At 39.3% G+C, this 19136-nt stretch overlaps 1 protein-coding gene across 5 annotated transcripts in view; it reads right to left on the reverse strand.

Moving 5' to 3' along the window:
* Positions 1–18755, reverse strand: part of LOC106868476 (uncharacterized) — a 79761-nt gene extending 61006 nt beyond the window's left edge. The window contains exons 1-6 of one of the 5 annotated variants that reach the window (XM_014913757.2): positions 18224–18755; positions 13454–13497; positions 11443–11528; positions 4769–4836; positions 3233–3300; positions 659–833 (exon numbers count right to left, since the gene is read on the reverse strand). In XM_014913757.2, coding sequence (XP_014769243.2) covers positions 659–833; positions 3233–3300; positions 4769–4836; positions 11443–11528; positions 13454–13489 — 433 coding nt within the window. In that variant the 5' untranslated portion in view covers positions 13490–13497; positions 18224–18755. Of the gene's footprint in view, positions 1–658; positions 834–3232; positions 3301–4768; positions 4837–11442; positions 11529–13453; positions 13498–16402; positions 16524–18223 lie in introns of those variants that run through there. The other 4 variants (XM_089359855.1, XM_089359856.1, XM_089359858.1 and 1 more) reach the window with 4 other exon arrangements.
* Positions 18756–19136: the final 381 nt, after the last annotated feature.

The following is a 19136-nucleotide window of genomic DNA, read 5'->3' on the forward strand; positions in this document are numbered from 1 at the left end:
ATAGGCGCCATTGCTGAATCCTTAACCACGCATGCGTGGGTTTCAACATCGAAGCGTTCCCGCTATGAGTCTGCCTCTTTACCAAGCCTGACAGCGACCAAGCAAGACGTCTAAGCAAGCTCTCCCATTTGAGTGTGGTTGAACCAAGTTGTCTCTACAACGACACCAGCTCGAGGAACCGTATATCTACATTTCAGGCTACTCTAAAACCGGACAATTGGAAGCTGTTTTATTTTCCACCGTACAATAAATATTTGTTGTTGTTGATCAGTTTGGAGTTTCTGTGTTCAGTTCACTTCTAATTTAATGTAGGAAAGTTAGGTGTATATCTAATGATATATAACCCACTCTCCTAAAATTGTATTGCTAATGATTATGCCATGATTATTCACATACATTTTCATGTTTTATGAAGTGTTCGTCAAAAAACTTAGCAATATAGAAGCTTAATGAAACTGATAAATCTGTTGGGAATTAGATATCTACAAATCTTCATTATCTTTTCTTATTATACAGTCATAGAAATCCTTTCTAAGTCCATGCCCTTTCCACCATAGCAGATAAGTGGGCAAAATCTATGTGAGGAAATGATATGATGGAAAATATATTTATAGATGGAAATTGAGCCAAAAATGAAAAAGACATAAAAATTACTCACAATGTTTATGGGTGAAGAGATTATCTAGTTGAAGATTATATAAAGGAAGAGTTAAGGCTTGCTTTAAAATGCTCATTATCTCTAATTGTGACTGCACATTCAATGAGAGTGCTGCCTTCATGAATTCTTCCTGAGGTTCCCCTTTTACCCCAGCTGCCAACACAAGCACAGCAATCTGAAATAATCCAATTACAGAATACAATCAACTTTTGATTTAACAAAAACATTCACTGCAAGCTAGTAATATATCATCATCATCATTTAATGTCAGTTTTCCATGCTGGCATGGGTTGGACGGTTTGACAGGAGCTGGCCAATTGGAGAGCTGCCCAGACATGATTTGTCTGTTTTGATAAGGTTTCTATGGCTGGATCCCCTTTCTAATGACAACCACTTTACAGAGTCCGCTGGACGCTTTCGCATAGCACCAGCATGGGTACTCTTACATGGCGCCGATATGTGCTCTTTACACTTGGTGCTGACATAACTGCTTCTTACATGGTGCTGGCATGAGTGCTATTTATGTAGCATCAGCACAAGTGCTTATTATGTGGCACTGGCACAAGTGCATTTTACATGACTAAGTGCTTCTTATGTGGCACCAGCATGGGTGCTTTTTACATTGTGCTGGCACAGGTTGTAAAGGACTTGCCTGTATGCATGGATGGCCACAGTTTTACTTAGCTTCTCAAGCACAACAAACTGCCATAAGTCTCAGTTTTTTGTCATCTCCTCAATGAGGCTGAATCCTAAGACTTGTAAAGCTGGAGCTTAATGTGGTTTCCATGGGATATATGCAATAAAGATTACATCATTCTCCACTGAATGGGATACCATTTCTTTGCAGAGTTAACTTCCCAGCTATTGCTGGAACTCATTTACTGCTGAGTGGACAGGACCGATGTGAAATGAAGTGTTTTGCTCAAGAACACAACACATTGCCTGACCTGGGAATTAAAACCATGATCTTACAATCATGAATGCAACACCTTAACCACTAGACCATGCATCTTCACATTATGTATATATATTGCAACAATACTTTAGATGGTCGGTGGTCCATGTTCTATGTTGGGTCACCATTTTAGAAGGAATGGTGATTTAGAATGTTGGGTTTAGCATTATTGAAAGGTCGTGGTCTCAGGTGGTGAAACCATCTAATAACAACTCTGTTCAGAAGGCTGTAATAATGCATATATGCCAGTGGGCAAAGAGAGAGACACAACCGGATAGAATGCTTGAGAGAAGTTTTATTTGATATGTTAACCTGTGTGTCTGTGTGTGCGTCATGTATACAGAATAATAGACAGGCTGTCATGAGAACTAAGTGTATAGACATGGATGTATGCATGTGCGTTAAGTACATATAAGAATAACAATGAGGAAGAAACAGTGAGAGAGTCTATAATGAGAAGTTAAACGAATGTTCGTAGACACAAGAATTAGAAATACCAGTTCATAGTTAATTGTACACGATAATAGAAATACTGTATCAAGAAGCTGTGGCGTTGATGCAGAGCCAGTTGTGGTATGTGCCATACGAAGTTGTGGCTGTAATGATGCTGCTTGGGTTAATTGTACAGGAGTTTTCGCAGGTTATATATTTGCTGTTAACCATAATGAAGTAATTCATGAACAGTGCTATGTTGGAACCTGTGCTAGTTGCTGGTTGAGCTGTGTACATAGAAATGTTGTTGACGTCATTAAGAAGATGGTGGCAATGAAGATGGAGGTTGCCATAATGTTGTTGGACGGGTCGTCTGACATTGTCACTAGAACTGGTTGTGTTTTGTGTGGTCAGTGGCTAGACCTTAAAAGGTCAGGAACCAAAGACCTTGAGTCAAGGAGAAGGTGAGTTTTTATAAGGAACAGTAGGCTCAAATGGGGTTGAAAAAAGGCTGTCTCACATGATCTTATTTAGGGGCTCCGATTAGTTATATGCTACATACTGGCGTGAGAGAGTAAAAGACAAATTGCGTCAATACGAACCAGTCAGAGTAGTGGATACAACGGGGTCCAAATAGTGGCCAAAAGCTAGCTGTTGTCTGCTATGCTCGAATGCCTGTATATATAATAAAGGGGAGAGGAATTTCACTAGAGTGTACGCTACAATACCATGAACATACGAATGATCTTGCACCATGCCTATATGTATGCATGTAGAATCAACTATTCAGTTTACTTGATGTCTTTTTATAATGTATACTATCAGCTGAATATGTAATTCAAATGTAACTACAGGAGCCACACTATGAGGGAACACTTGGATAATTCTAGTTTAAATGTAATCTTTATGGATCTCTGAACTTAAAGTATCACACTATTAAAGCTGGTATTGTGAAAGGTGCCTTACCTTTCATAAGAAGTTTTAGTGTTATGCATTTTGCTTTTTCCTATATAGAAAAAATATTTTTTCATAAAATGAATATTTAGTGGGGAGTGGGGGAAGAATGGTGAGAATATATTTATTTAGCAATAAAGATATTTTAATGGTCTCATTTAAAATAACACTTGTACACAAATATGTGGATACGAACAGTATATATATACCAATGACATCCTTAAATAGCTTACCTTGGCAAAATCCAGTTCATCAGCTTTGTCAAAATTTACTTGTTCAACAAGTTTATAATCATATTTATCTAGAAACAAAGATATTGTTTCTCGGTTAGTCATGCCAGCAAGAACAAGGAGTAAAATTAGAAGATTATCATCTAGGATTAGTATTAACTAAAGAGATTCATCCATCTTCACATTCTGAGTTCAAATTCTGCCAAGGATGACTTTGCCTTTCATTCTTTCGGGGTTGATAAAATAAGTACTAGTTGAATACTGGGATCGATGTAATCAACTTAACCCACTCCCCCGAAATTACTGGCCTTGTGCCAAAATTTGAAAACAATATTAAAGAGGTGTTTTAATCTCATTACATTCATTTTTATCTATGGTAGTAAATATGATACATCATCATCATCATCATTTAATGTCCGTTGTCCATGCTGACATGTGTTGGATGGTCTGACTGGGCTGGGGCACTGGAAGACTGCACTAGACTCCAGTCTAATTTGGTATGGCTTTTTACAGTTGGATGCCCTTCTTAATGCCAATCACTCTGAGAGTGTAATGGGTGCTTTTATGTGCTACTGGCACGGGTGCCATTTCTGTGACACTCGGGTGCATTTATGTACCACCGGCATGGGTGCCAATTTGTGCGACACCGGTATCTGCCACAATTGCGATTGTGCTCAAGCACAATATAATGCCAAAGGTCTCGGTCACTGCCTCTGTGAGGTCCAACACTCAAAAAGCACTCAGCCACTTCACCTCCGTGAGGCCAACAAATTAAAAAGTTTTATATGAATAGTATTATATGTCCATCATCATTCAACATCTGTTTTCCATGCTGGCATGGATTGAATGGATCCACAGAAATTGGCAAGTCACCAATTCCTGCTGTCTGCTTTGTCATGCTTTCTATAGCTGGATGTCTTTCCTAACATTAACCACTTTACAGAGTGCACTGTGTGCTTTTTATGTGGCACCAGCAACAGTTAGATCACAAAGTAACTTGCAAGACAAACTCCCTCAATTGAGGTGGGAGTAGGCTTGAGAGACAGATAAAGGAATCTTGCATTCTAGGGAAACATGACTGCCTCAGTGGAGAGTGAGATGTAGAGAAAAGTGACAGTGAGTAGGCCAGTGACAGTGAGTAGGCCAGTGACAGTGAGTAGGCCAGTGACTGGAGAGGGTGAGTGGGTGACTTCCTGAGATTGCAAAAGGAGAGTGGTGGTCTGCTGATTTTCCTAAAGGAGCACCTATCAAATAGCAGTTGTTATGCATTCATAACGTAGAAAGGACAAAGTAAACAAAATTTATGTTCCTTAAAGGATATAGTTCAATGCTTTTTTGTGAACTGAAGATATTTATGTGACTTTAAACTGAACATTTGAACACTCCTCAGTGTCACTTCTTCATTTAGTTTTCTTCCCTGGGATACATGATCTCTATAAAATAGTCTAACAATACTTATCAAACTAGAACTGAAACAATCACAAAATAACTGAGTCAAAAAACTACAACAACAACAAAGAATATAGTAAAACAACATACCCTCAATAAACTTCTGTATAATTTCAAAGCGTTCTTTCCTTGTAGTCACATCATGAGAAGTATCTTTTCTAAATAAAACAAATAAATAACTGTTACAGATTGTATTTTAGAAAACCACTGATGCCTTGTCTATACTTTCATTAAAATTTGAAATCTTCAGAAAACTATAACTGACTAAAGGAATTTAATATATTTTTTATCTTTTTCTTGTTTCAGTCATTGGATTGTGGTCATGCTGGAAAACTGCCTTGAAGGATTTTAATCAAATGTATTGACCCCCCCCCCCCCCAGTATTTATCTTCATAAAACATGGTACTTATTCTATTGGTCTCTTATGCCGAACTGTTAAGTTATGAGCATGTAAACAAACCAACACTGGTTGTCAAGTGGTAGTGGAGACAAATATAAAGATATGCACACACACACACGTATATATATATATATATATATATCATCATCATCATCATCATCATCGTTTAACGTCCGCTTTCCATGCTAGCATGGGTTGGACGATTTGACTGAGGACTGGTGAAACCGGATGGCAACACCAGGCTCCAGTCTGATTTGGCAGAGTTTCTACAGCTGGATGCCCTTCCTAACGCCAACCACTCAGAGAGTATATATATATATATATATATATATATAGGCATATATCTACAATTATATTTTAAAGTAATACACATTTACTATGGAGCTCCAGTAATGCATGTGCAATGATACACAGTAACTAGCCAGAGTTAGCTGTAGCATATTTACACATATGTGCTCCATCGTATTTCTTGGCTCAGAAATATGGATATTTTTTAATGAAATTTTCTATGAATGCGCTTCAGATGGTGTAGATTACAATTATATCGGAATTTGTTGTGTCAGTAAGTATTGTATTATCGCACCAATTTTATTTCTATATTAAATTCTGATATAATTGCAATCTACACACTCTGAAAGTTATATGTCAAAATTTTCACTTAAAAATACCCAGTTTTCTGAAAGTTACGAAGAAACAAAGCTGGCTCATGTGAATTTTTTGAAACTCCTCTCTCCACTCTTCGAGAACATTTTTCACAACAAATTCAGATATAATCGAAATCTAATGGTGTAGGCATGTGATGTGCATGGAAGATGACTGCTACATAGAAAAGTGCTGAGCAATCCAAGTTAGAGGAGCCTACAGAAGAGGGAAATCAAAGAAGACTTGGAACAAAGTAGTGAAGGCTTATTTGAAGATACTTCATCTCACGAAGGAGATGACAAAGAACTGTATTGATTGGTGGTACACAATGCTACAAAAGACCTGACCATCAACAGCAACATGTACTCTTATTCAAAGGAAGTGTTTAGAGGCTGCAATATTTGTACCCTGCCAGGCTTGCATTTGTTGCCCCTCGCGTTACATCCTTGACCTCCTTCTCATCTACCTATTGTTCAATCACCTTCTCATTATCACTCATAGCACTCCATTTCTCATTTCCCCACCATTGCACCAGCCTCATCACTCTGCCTACTTACTCTTCCTAACACCAACCTATATACAGGAGACTGCATTAGGCCACTGTCATCATCCCTTATACAATACACACTTAATCATGCTATGTTGTCTGCCAGTACTCTCTTTTCTCTGAATAACCTCTATTGCCACCCCTCACCTACTCTCACATTTAACTCATCACCCACCTCTACCTATGTCCACCTGTCATTGCCAATCACACCTTCTCTCCCTGACCACCTCTACATATCCCTGCATAATATGATAATACTCTTGTTCCTTTCACCCTCCCACTCATTTGATTTTTATGATATCATGGTGCTTTCTTTTCTTTCTAGTTTCCCTCCTCAGTTACCTGTGTTGATGTATATGCTCTAATTTGTTGAGTACTCTCTATATGCACATTTACTTTCCTATTCCCACCTCACTAATACCCATTTCTGATCTTTCTTTCATCAGTTTCCTTTCCAAATTGCATTATTCCATTATCTCATTCCAAACACTCACTTTCTCAAATTCCTCCTCCTTCTCAGACCTTCATTCTTTTTGAATCCCTTTCTCCAATTACTCGTCATCAAAGGCTTCCCTTTAATGACAGAAGACATCCAACTACAGCGGAATATCTATGCATAATGAGTAAAAAATGGAATATATTATTGTGGTACCAGAATTACCTATAATATACAACCTGTAATAAGACCCAGAGTCTTCTATTGCCTTCTCTAGTTCTACAAGAGAAGTAGGACTCAGCATCACAAGTTAACAAAACAAAATTTTTAAATTACAATAATTTAATGGTAAGTGGTTCCAGATGGACTGGATTACTTAAGAACAGTGTTTAAACCAGGTTGCTTCTGTGCAAGTTACATAACTCTGTATATTTGATTGATAAGTTTCACTCTCATTCCATAGCTATGTAGTTAGCAATAGTTAAATGTTAGAAGTTACAATCTCATTCATGTGATTATGGAAAGATTGATGTAAAACAATTTGTATATAAAATAAAATGTTGTTCAAAAATGGTAATTCTGTTCATGTTGTATGTGGAAACTAATGCAGGGAAATAAGATATGGTCCACCTACATTCTTGTTGTTGGCTGTCCAACTATACTAAGTCCAAAACATGTGCCCTACCTGTTGCACTAATGTTAGCAGCTGCTACTATCAATCCCATGACGTTCGTTCATGGTGAGTGCGTCAAGCCAAAAGAGGATGACCCTGGTCTTGCTTCCCTCACTTCCTCTCTCCCCTTTTCTGTACTGATCAGGCCCATTGACTGCTGATGTCACAGCCCTTTCTCGCAAATCTCATCCCCACACATCTCCTTTATCTCAAAGATCACATCCACACTTTGCTCAATGTCAAAATCTGCCATCCACCCAGGTGGACGCCTCACACACTGTGATCTCTGTAGGGAAGGAGCCTCGTTCTCTTCCTCTCCTCCGGCGAAGCAACAATTCTGTGAACATCCAAGACTTGATGCAGTATTCCATCCACAGAAACGTTATTTTTGGAATTAACAGCCATCACTGTTCCTCTTTTCCACTGAGATGTGCAGCATGCCTTCAGGGCTTGACCCAGACTTCATCTCCCACCTTCACGAAGACAGTCCTTCTCTCTTCTGCAGGGCATCCTGATGGCTTACTTGGATGTCGCCATTCATATCTGAATATCACTCTGTGTGACACAGATTCTTTGGCCTGTCTTGATTGGGGTGACATATTGCACCTGAATACTGCTTTCGGCGGTGAGATGCGCTCCCTCTCCACCATGACCTTGTTCGTTTGTTGATGTCTTTCCATGATCCCATTTCCACTCAGCCTGTATGCCACTCTGAAGAAGCAGCGTATGTTCCACTTATCAAGCATCTCTTACAGTATCTCCAAACGAAATGCAATGCTGTTGTCTATCAGTAATTCAATCACAGGGTCCCGCTCCAGGAATATCTTGTTCAGGATACAAGCAATCTTGTCCGTGCTGCCTGTCTTCATTTCTCTCCAAATAGCCATCCAACCTGGCCCACAGTCAACCATCAAGAGATATGTCCCCTGCCGGTAGTGTGTCACACTCACTGCCAATTATTTCCAGTTGTGCTCTACTGAAATGATTCCCTGCTCATGCACACCCAGAGCAGGGTCGCTGGATTGACACCTGTCACAGTTCCCGACCACCTTTTGGATGCTCTATCTAGTAACGTTGGTGTCAACCCTCTTGGCAAGATATACGGTTCTACCCATGCCCATATGATGCATGGCATGAAGTCTCCTTAATTCCGAGTTACTTAACCGACATCCTGCAGCTATTCCCTGCTTCGAATCTTCCAGCTCTGCCAACCAGACCTTTTCACCCTGATCAAAATGTCTGCCTTGTTCCTTTCAGCTTCAAGTAAAATTTGGCAGCCAGCTCTCCTAGAACCCTAGGCAATGCTTTACTAACATCTCTGCAACTCCCTTTGGTTCAAACACTCTTTTCACCAGTGATCAATGATCCTACCGATCCAGTTTGGATTTTAATTGAGTGCAGCCCCCATTTCAGTGTCAGATTCACCAACTCAACCATGTTGATATGGTTGTAATCATCTGTTCTAAGCCAGGTCGCATCCTCCACATCGACACCTCTGATTTCCAGTAAAACCCTTCTCGCTATGCTGCTAGCATCACACCATACAGTTCCATTCTCCAATTTAGGCACACACTAGTTCCTTCTTACTGGGTCTTCTGCTCTTGTCCTCTCTAGGATCTCCCACATCATTGCCACTGTCTCCCCAGTTTGCCCCATCTGCTTGTCTCTTGATGTAGTTGCATGCTATTTGCAACCACCTTGGGATTGGGTAGTGACCCACTAGTCTTTCAAACATTGAGACTAGTTCTCTCCTGCTGATGCTGGTACCCAGTTCCGGGATCTCATTCCCCCTCCAAAACACTAATGGGCCTGTTTTATCTCTTTGAAACTTGAGCTCCAGTGCAACTCCTCCAACCATCGACTCCAAGGACTTCACAATCAGCCCAAACTTCTTTAAATGACTTACAACCTCTGTGGCAGGAACTACAGTCTCGTCTACCAAGATGTCATCTATATTGGAATTGGTGGCCCTTCTGATCCTGTCTACCTTTCCCAGGATAGACTTGAGCACTGTCACCATGATCATCGGCAAAGAATTTAGCCTGAAACCCAGTCTAGTCAAATAGTATGTCTGGCCCTTATATTGCACCAGCTGATACTGTCACAGTTTCTTGCTCACATGGAGCTGAAAATATGCTGACTTCAAGTCAACAATCATCGCTACCCTTGTCCTCTGTCTCCATTCATGCAACATCTCACCGCAGATGTCAGTCACCTCACCACCTGTGTGGTACAATACGTGGCCATTCCTCTTCCAAAAGTCTAGTACCAGCCTGACTTTGCCCTTTGTTGGCTGCACCACTGTCATTAGTGGTAGTACTCTGCTCACCACCTCCTCCTTCCACAGGATAAGGACACCCTCCTTAATCCACCTCTCTACCTTTCCTTCAAACTCACTCTTGGTATGTCCTTTCAAGGTATGCTGGTAGCAGCTCAGCCTGTTCTTCAGCATCAGGGGCTCTCCTTTCCAGCAACACTCTACCATCCACCACTGACCACTGAACACCACCTGAAAATCTCTGTCCTCACTGATGTAAGCAGTACACTCCCTTGTGGAGCTCTGCTCCCTCTCATGTTGCAGATTCATGGCATATGAAGCCCCTGAACCACCAAATAAAACCATGTCTCCACCAACACTGACACCTTCAAGGCGGCTGATTGTGTCCATCCCCATTACCATGCCAATTCCGTCTACCACATGGTCAATCACAAATGCCCAACGCCCCAATGTTATGCCCTGCACTGCTACCCTTACATCCAATTTTGCTGGCAATGACTGCCCAAACACTATTTGTCCCCTTCCATTTTTGTTGTCACCCTTAGGGTCATGAGAATCGTCATGCAGCCCGTATCCACAAGGGCTTTGAACGCCTTTTCCTCAACCAAGACTTCAACTACAAGCAGCAACTGCACAAGCATCTCTACTTGCACACGAGGGTAAGTTTGAGAGGCAGCAACTTCCCTGTGGCCTTTTCCCTGGCTGCAATTTCGAGTGATATGCCCAGCCTGCCTGCACCAGTAGCAAACAGGTCTGGGCTTCATCTCTGTGCAGTCCCTGACACTTGAAGCACCCACCCATGAATGGTCACTGTCACTTCATGGCAGTTTTCTCCTCTTCGTTCTTTACCGGTTGTTGCACTACGTCACAGGCTTCTGCAGCTGCCATCACCACTGCCTTCTACCTGGTGTTTTGTGTAGACACATGAGCTTGAGTGATGAGCTCCCTCATCTCCATTTTCTTGTTGCCCAGCAGTTGCACCAATGTCACCAGGAAAGCCATTTATGAAGGCCAGATGTGTTGCCTTCTCTAGACCCTCTCTGCTAAAACCAGATAGCATAGCCAGTCTCTGAACCTCCGTGGCATACTCATTGACCTGTTCCCCTGTCCACCTGACCATTCCCAGCTTAGCAAATGTGGTGTATGTTTCCTCCATATAGACTTTCCTCAAGTGCCACTTGATCTTCCTCATCCGTCTCGAAGTACAGTGCCAGTGTGCTTCCCTCCAGGTAGAAGGCCATGAGACCTGCTACATCATTGATGCCTTGTAGCCTGGCCACTACCTTGATCTTACAGATCCAGGCCACTACATCTCCTTCACCATAGAAAGGTCTGACAGCATCACTGCTGATCCTTAACTTTACTGCCATCTCATGGAAGGGGACAACAACAATGGAGAAATATATCTATACACAAGTGCTGAAATAACTTGCTGTATGAGGGAATTGTAATGTGGGGAAATAAGATACAGTTCACCTACCTACTTGTTGTTGACTGTCCAACTGTACTAAGTCCAAAACATGTGCTCTACCCATCGCACCTAATGTTAGCAGCTGCTATTACCAATCCCGCTAGCTCACTCTGCTGATATCCATTCATGGTGAGTGCACCAAGCCAAAAGAGGATGACCCTGGTCTTGCTTCCCTCACTTCCTCTCTTCCCCTTCCTGTTCTAGTCAGGCCCCTTGACCATTGACATCACAACCCTTTCCTTCTGGCTCATCTCATCCCCACAGTTCACATAAATGAATATATAATACAAACTACTATGTTAACAAAATATACTTACATTTTGTTCAATAAAGCAATAAACTGCTCTCCTTCTCTCAAATCAGAGAGCGATTCTATGACAAGGTGAGGATTTATTTTGTTCAACTGGAAGGGAAGAATGAAAGAAAATACTTTAATAACATACGTGAGACTGATTTCCTTTTACAATATATTAGGTCGTCAAGTATGAAATTTGTAGAAAAGAAAAAAAAGTTTGCTAGTGTTTTATAAATACAAGGAATAGTTTTATTCATCAAAGCATGCACCCATATTGCCAATACACTTTTGCCATTTCGGCTGTAGTTTGTCCAGTCTGGAACTGTAAAAGCCTGGCAATATAGAGTCAATAAAATCTTGGAAGGCCTGTTTTACAGCATCGTCAGAATTAAATTTTTTTCCTATCAAAATGTTATCCAAATTCTGGAAGTCGTCGTCGTCAGTGGGGTCAAGATCTGGTGAGTATAGTGGATGATGTAGAACTTCCAACTCCAATTCCTGTAGTTTTGCCAATGTCATTTTTGCAATGTGTGGTCTGGCATTGTCTTGCAATAAAATAGGAGTGGATCTGTTGACTAATCTAAGCTGTTTTTTGGTAAGTTTCTGCATCATATGGTCCAGTTGGCTGCAGTATACTTCGGCCGTAATTGATGAGCCAGGTTTAATGAAATCATAATGGATCACACCAGTTGGCTGCAGTATACTTTGGCCATGATTGATGAGCCAGGTTTAATGAAATCATAATGGATCACACCTACGTCAGACCACCAAACACACACCATCAGCTTCTTTTGATGAATTTTGCTTTTTGGACTGTTTTGGTGGCTCGTCTTTGTCCAACCATTGTGCTGAACATTTACAGTTGTTGTATTGGATCCATTTCTCATCAAATGTTACAATTCGATAAAAAAATGATTCGTTTTTATGATGAGAAGGTAGCATAATGCAGGCTTCTAAACGTTGCTGTTTCTGATTTTCATTGAGTTCATATGGAACCCACTTATCCAACTTTTTCACTTCACCGATTTGAATTAGGTGAGTCAATATTGTTTGCTTGCTAACACCAAATAACAACGATAATTCACGGGCACATTGAGATGCATTCCTCACCTGGGAGGGTCTTTGTATTAAGAGGAACCCTGCATCCCGCTGTCTGGTGAGGATGAAATCAATCTGGTTAGCAGAGTCCCCTGATTGATAGGTTATCAGGTGGCTGTTTAGCTTCCTGAACTTAGTGTTGCAGATTAAAAGGTTACATGCATCACAAAACTGCAGTAGCGTAGTTCCCTCATCATTCTGGGAACCAATATCATGTACACTAGTGAAGATACCGGATTTCTGCCCAACATGCCCATTAAAATCTCCAGCCACAATGATGAGGTCATTGCCACTCATCTTTGAGGTAGCCTGTAGAAGGGTATCATAAAAACGGTCCTTCTGATCATTTGGTAGCCCTGCTTGTGGGGCGTAGGCAGAGATAATTGTAGCTGTGCTGTTCTGCAGGACTAACTTGAGCTTAAGCACTATCGCATACCCTGACAACCTCTATGACCTTATCCACCCATTTCTTCGCAAGGAATATGCCTACACCCTCCTACTCCATCCATGTTATCTTGCCAGAAGACTTTATATCTATGTGCCTTACCTGTGAGGACCCTAGCTGAAGCTCCTCTCCATCTTACCTCTTGTGTGCAGCATACATCAACCCGTTTCCTTTCAAGCATCTCTACAATATCACTAGACCTACCTTTCAGTGTGCCTACATTGACAGTGCCAACTCTGAAAACAGGGAAGGGAATGTGGGGTGAGGCTTGGGGAAAAATGACCATGTATAGTTTAGCGATTCAATATCTCATCCAAGTAGATAAACAGGTAAGAAGGTGTATTTAAGAAGAATATATGAAACAGAAACATGTGTCATTTAGAGAAGAATATTTGAAATACAAGAAAACTAAGCCTAGAATTCTTACTAAGCTAATACAACTTTTCACTAGATGGGGATTAAAATAAGTATACTCATACATCTTACTCACCCACTGGATTAATACATCTTTCTTGCTGAGATCCATTTGGTATTCTACAGAAGTAAAGAAAATTCACAAGGAAATTTACTATTTTAATATAAACAGTAATAAACCATTGACTCTTTTAAGGATTATAATTAGATAGGACAACAAAATTCACACATTCAACAAAAGTAACATTGTTTCTTTCTCTTTTTTTTTTTGCTGAAGATCTCAACAGAAAGAGGCTACATTAAGATATATGGGATGGTCTTTTATGGATCTGAATTGATGTAACCCTTTGAGGTAGTTTTAAATGAGAGTGAGTGAGGTGGGGAGAGAGATTTAAAGTAGTGTAGGAAGGGATAGTTTACAAGTGATTCAATTATTTTAGATGTGTTGAATGGGAGATTACTAGGTTGATTACAGGATGGAGACATACAATTGCATACATCCATTTTTTAAATCTCTGTAGAGAGATAGAGGTTTGGAGAGTATAGGTTCTGGCTCAAAAGTAAATTGTTTCCAGTTGCATTTTGGATCAGGCCTGATTACTTTATTGATATTTAGTGACCTTTGACAACTGAATTAGTCAAAAACTGAAAGCTTAGATCACTGAGTGGAGTGTGAGGGGAGAGTAAATTATTGTTGATGCAAATAAAGAAAACAGAGATGACTGTGCCTTGCCCCACATATCTAAATTGGTAAAATAAAAGTTAGAGAGGATTCTATTAGCACATTTTGTTGGGGGAATGTTCTGTTAAGTATCTTTTGAAGCGGATTTTTGAAATGGACAGTCAAAAAGTTTGCTGAAGTCAAGAACAATATGACCTTTTTATTTATATATATTACAATTATTTCCTTTTTATGGTTAAAGAAATTGTAGTGATGACTATGGAGGAAGAAACCACAACTCTTTATCCTCAAAACAAGGACCTGGTCTGAATGCTTGCAACAGAGTGGACTCCATTAAAGGAGCCTAAGGACCAGGGGCTAGTGTGAAACAACACAACAGTTTAGTCATCTAATAGGCTTCTATAAAGTTCTAATCTGTTCATTTAAACAGCTTAGAACAACTCACTGCTATGTTTGCCAAGATGTAGAAGAGTAATATCAAACTTTGGATCATTTGACTATTCCTGCATCCATCAGAAGGGCTTATAAAGGGTGAGGATCCAACAAGTACATCAGTCTGAGGGCTGGATATCCAAGAGGGGGGGCCACGAGAATTTCTAATGAGAGGGGGAGATCCCATCCATTCCAAGGTAGTGTCCCAAAGCAACATCATTCTTACTTAGAAAATTTTTCTCAAAGACATTCGTAATCCAAAAATGTGACATACAATAATAGGTCTCACAAAACATTCTCCCCGCTGGTCCCCAAACTAATATCAATTTGAATAGAATTAATGAATTACCAGTAAATAAGCAACAACTACACAAGTTTGTCAATAAGTACATTAGATTAAAAAAAAATACTTTCACTTTGACTTTGCAAGTTTCTCAAAAGATAGAGTATCTTAAGACAGAGAACACAAGACAATTATTAGACAGTTGTAAACTGTCTTAAGCTTATTTCCACATATTTAAAAAAAATATTTCTATTTTCTAATTTACCTAAAATATTTTCTGTCTGCTGCAGAGGCTTCAAGTTCACATGGGCTAATTCTGCTCTATTTGAGGTTTCTTGTCAGAGTGTCTTTGTACCTCAGTTTAAGTCTTCCTTGTATGTGTGAACCCTGTGTGAGCTTGCTGTACAACGGCTGTCTGAGTACATGGTTGGTAGTCATTCTGATGACATGGCCAGTCCAGCGTAATTGAGCCTTCAGCAACACTGGCTTAAAGCTTGTTGAACAAGCTCTGTCCAGCACTTCTTGGTTTGTCACACTGTCCTACCAGCGAATGCCCATGGTCCTGCACAGTGCCCGTATGTGAAACTGTTCCAGCTGTTTGATGTGCTGACAGTATGGGGTACATGTTTAATATCCATAGTGTAGTGCAGAAACAACTACAGTTTTGTCGGTAGTCTGATTCCTTTCTGCTGGAGGACTTTCCTTTTCATTCTTCGAAGTGCCTGGCTGGCCTTGTGGATTCTGGACAAATCAGTGTGGAGGTCTCTTACCTCATGAGCAGCAGCTGCCTATGAAGAAGACTGGCGACCGCGTCTCAATGCTGCAAGAGAAAGATGTCACAGGGTAGCATCTACCTAAACCCAGTCAACAGACTATTGCTATGACACCTGTGGGTGCCTGTGTGCTTCCAGCTTTGGACTTTGGAATCACAATGCACTCTCATCACTGAGAACAGACTTTGTTGTCATTGGACACTGATGGACTACCTAACATCATGTTTCGCTGAAACACCTTTTTACCTTATTTTCGCAAATTTTCTTTCTTTTTTTTTAAGAGACCAATAATGTTTAACCCTTTAGCATTCAAAGTGACCCTATCTGGCCCAAATATTCTATTTGTTTTATGTCCAAACTGGCTAGACCTCTCACAACTCCCCTACAATGCCATTCAAAAAATATATAAACACATCATTGAAATCTTGAAATTATGAGCTGATGCAAGGATGAATTTAAAACTGTGAATAAAGAAGCATTACATTTGACAAAATAATCTGAATGCTAAAGGGTTAAATGAAATGTTGTCGCTCATGTTTGAACACATCTATGCGTGTGCATATATATATATATATAAATAATACAGAATGGGACAAGAACGCAAAACATCCAGACAGTTAGGTGATACAAAAAAAGGACAAAACATACAGATAGACGATACAAAGAAAACACGGACATGTCATTCGGAGTTTTCTCTCTTCAGTCGAGATCCAGATTATCTTTGGCTGGTTATTCTCGATATTGCTCCAATATTGCTATATGTCTATATCAGGCTCTGATATTGCTATATTAGGCTGTCCAGAAAGTTCTAAACGTTTTTTAAGCACAATAAATTATAAGAAATTTTAAACATACTCTCATCTTTATTCATTGAAGTAATTCCCATTGTTTTCTATGGCCTTAGTCCACCTAGCAGGCAATTTAAATATTCCATCAGCATAAAACTCAGTTACTTTTAAGGAAAAGAAGTCACCTAAGTGGGTTTTGACACCATCTAAATCATTAAATGATTTTCCTTTTGGGGAGTTCTGCAGAGACAAAAACAAATGATAGTTAGTTGGCGTAATGTCAGGGGAGTACAGTGGATGAGGTAAGAGATTCCACCCAAGTTCATGTGACTTTGTGTGGGTAACCAAAGACAGATGTGGTTAGGCATTGTCCTAGTGGAATACAACTCCTTTCCTGTTGGAGAGCACTGGCCTCAACTCCTTGATCTTTTGGTTCAAATTTGCTAGCTGACAGCAGTACACATAAGAATTGATGATCTCATTTTGTAGGAATAGCTCTTAGTAAATAATGCCTTTGAAATCTTACCAGGCACAAAGCATGACTTTTTTTGAATGAATATTCTTTGTAAGGATCCTCACACAATCTTCAAGATCTTTTTCTCACTATATTATCATAAACAATCCATTTTTCATGTACAGTTACCAGTTCTTTCAGGAAAGGCTTATTTTCATTGTGTTTCAGAAGCATATCACAAATGGAATACTGGTCCATGCAGTTTTGTTCTGACAGTTTGTGAGGTACCCAAACATTATAGCAAGAAACATACCCAATTTTCATTAAGTATTCATGAATGGAACTTTTGGAAATTTCCAACTTCTCTGCAAGTTCTCTAGTTGTAATATTCAAGTTTTTTGCAATGGTTACCTTCAAAATATCGTCATCTAAGGCTGAGGGTCTGCCACAGTGATTGTCATTTTCCAAGCTGAACTAGTGTTTAAATTTTGCAAACCATCTTCAAATAGTTGATTCATTTACAGCATCTTCACCATAAACTCCACAAATAATTTTATACATTTTCACAACATTTTTTGAAGAAAAGCATTATGTGGCGAATATGCAACTTTTTGTTATCCATTTTAAATGGTAATTAGGGCTGAAAGGAGTAAAATATATGCTGATTTTTAACGTGGGACTTAGGTGATACTGCAAATAATTCTGAAATATGAGTCATACTAAGATTAAGATTGTTGCATGAAGGGCTTAGACACAAATCCTGAAATAGCTCAGAACTTTCTGGACAACCTGATGTATATATATATATATATATATATATATATATATATATATATATATATATGAGAAATAAGGATAAACACATGTTTATATAATAGTTCCTACATGCATTTCACCATTATGATCTTTGGAGCCCTACTACTCTGTATAGAAGGCAGACTGGATTATGAAAATCTAGTGGACCTCAAACAATATAACAGTAGCAGTCGTGCATCTATTTGCAGACACAATTCCTACACTATATATTTAATCTCTTTACCTTTTATTTGTTTTAGTTATTAGACTGTGGCCATGCTGGGGGCACCACCTTGAAGAATTTTAGTCAAATGAATTGGCCCCAATACTTTTTTTTTTACGCCTGGTACTTATTCTATCAGACTCTTTTGTGGAACTGTTAAGTTATGGGGACGTAAACACGCTAACACCAGGTATCAAGCGGTGGTGGGGGACACAGACAGAACGACACACACATATATAAGGTGCTTTGTGTTCATGTTAGGGCGCACTTTTACCTTTTTTCGTGAAAATCCAGGTGTTAATGAGTATCATAAGCAAGAAAAAAGATGAAAAATGTTTGCAAAATTATAAGTTTTTAAGACCAATCCAAATTTAAAGTCGAACATGTTATTTTCTATATGTAAACAGTACAATTACCTGATTTTTAACATAGGCACAAAGTCTCAATTTTTGAAGTGAGATTAATCGATTAAATTGATCACAGAATTTGACTGCTACTTATTTTATCAACGTTTGTTGATAAGAATACGAAATATTACTACGAAATGAGAGATTTTCACAGGCAAATTCGCTTTAGTATCGCACAAGTCTTTTTTTTTTAACGAAAGGGTATATATATATATATATATATATATATGTGGGCGACAAAGCGAGAGAAAGAGAATTTTACAATTCAGGTACACCTCATACTTCTGTGACTATTTATATCTTTTATTAATATATATATATATATATATAACTATATACGTGAACATAAAAGAAATAAAACAGCCAGGGAAGCTTTGAAAAGGAATAAGCCGTGTACATGAAGTAAATAAATACATATTTATCAATATGTACGTAGATATATATATGTGTATCTCAATAGATACATATCGAATTCCTTCCGTTAAAGCTAAACATGGGCGACGAAAGCATTTCGTAAACTGAATTTGCCGGTTAAAAGCCTCGTTTTCGTTTTACTTATTTCACATCCGGGGCCTTGTATTTGCATATTGACCATGTCCATCTAAATAGGTTGGCGCCTATTTTGTGATGGCATTTGCTTATTGGAATACGAGGCGACAGCTTCAACTACAGAAAACGATCAGTGACAAGGTAATGCACAGGAACTACCCAAAGCAGATGTAGGGTGCAGACGTGGACCTAATCTGTGCATAAGATCAAAGTCTTGCAATCAGATTCTATTATCCTCATCTTCATGGATGGAAGAGATCCACAATGCAAAATCTATGGAAAATATGGAGAAACATCAATCACATTGTCTCCAGATGATGGGAGCTAGCAAAGACCAAATACAATCACAGGCATAACAGGGCAGAGGCATACA

Source organism: Octopus bimaculoides, chromosome 11 (genome assembly GCF_046866305.1).
Source record: "Octopus bimaculoides isolate indiv1 chromosome 11, ASM4686630v1, whole genome shotgun sequence".
In the NCBI taxonomy this organism is placed as follows: domain Eukaryota; kingdom Metazoa; phylum Mollusca; class Cephalopoda; order Octopoda; family Octopodidae; genus Octopus; species Octopus bimaculoides.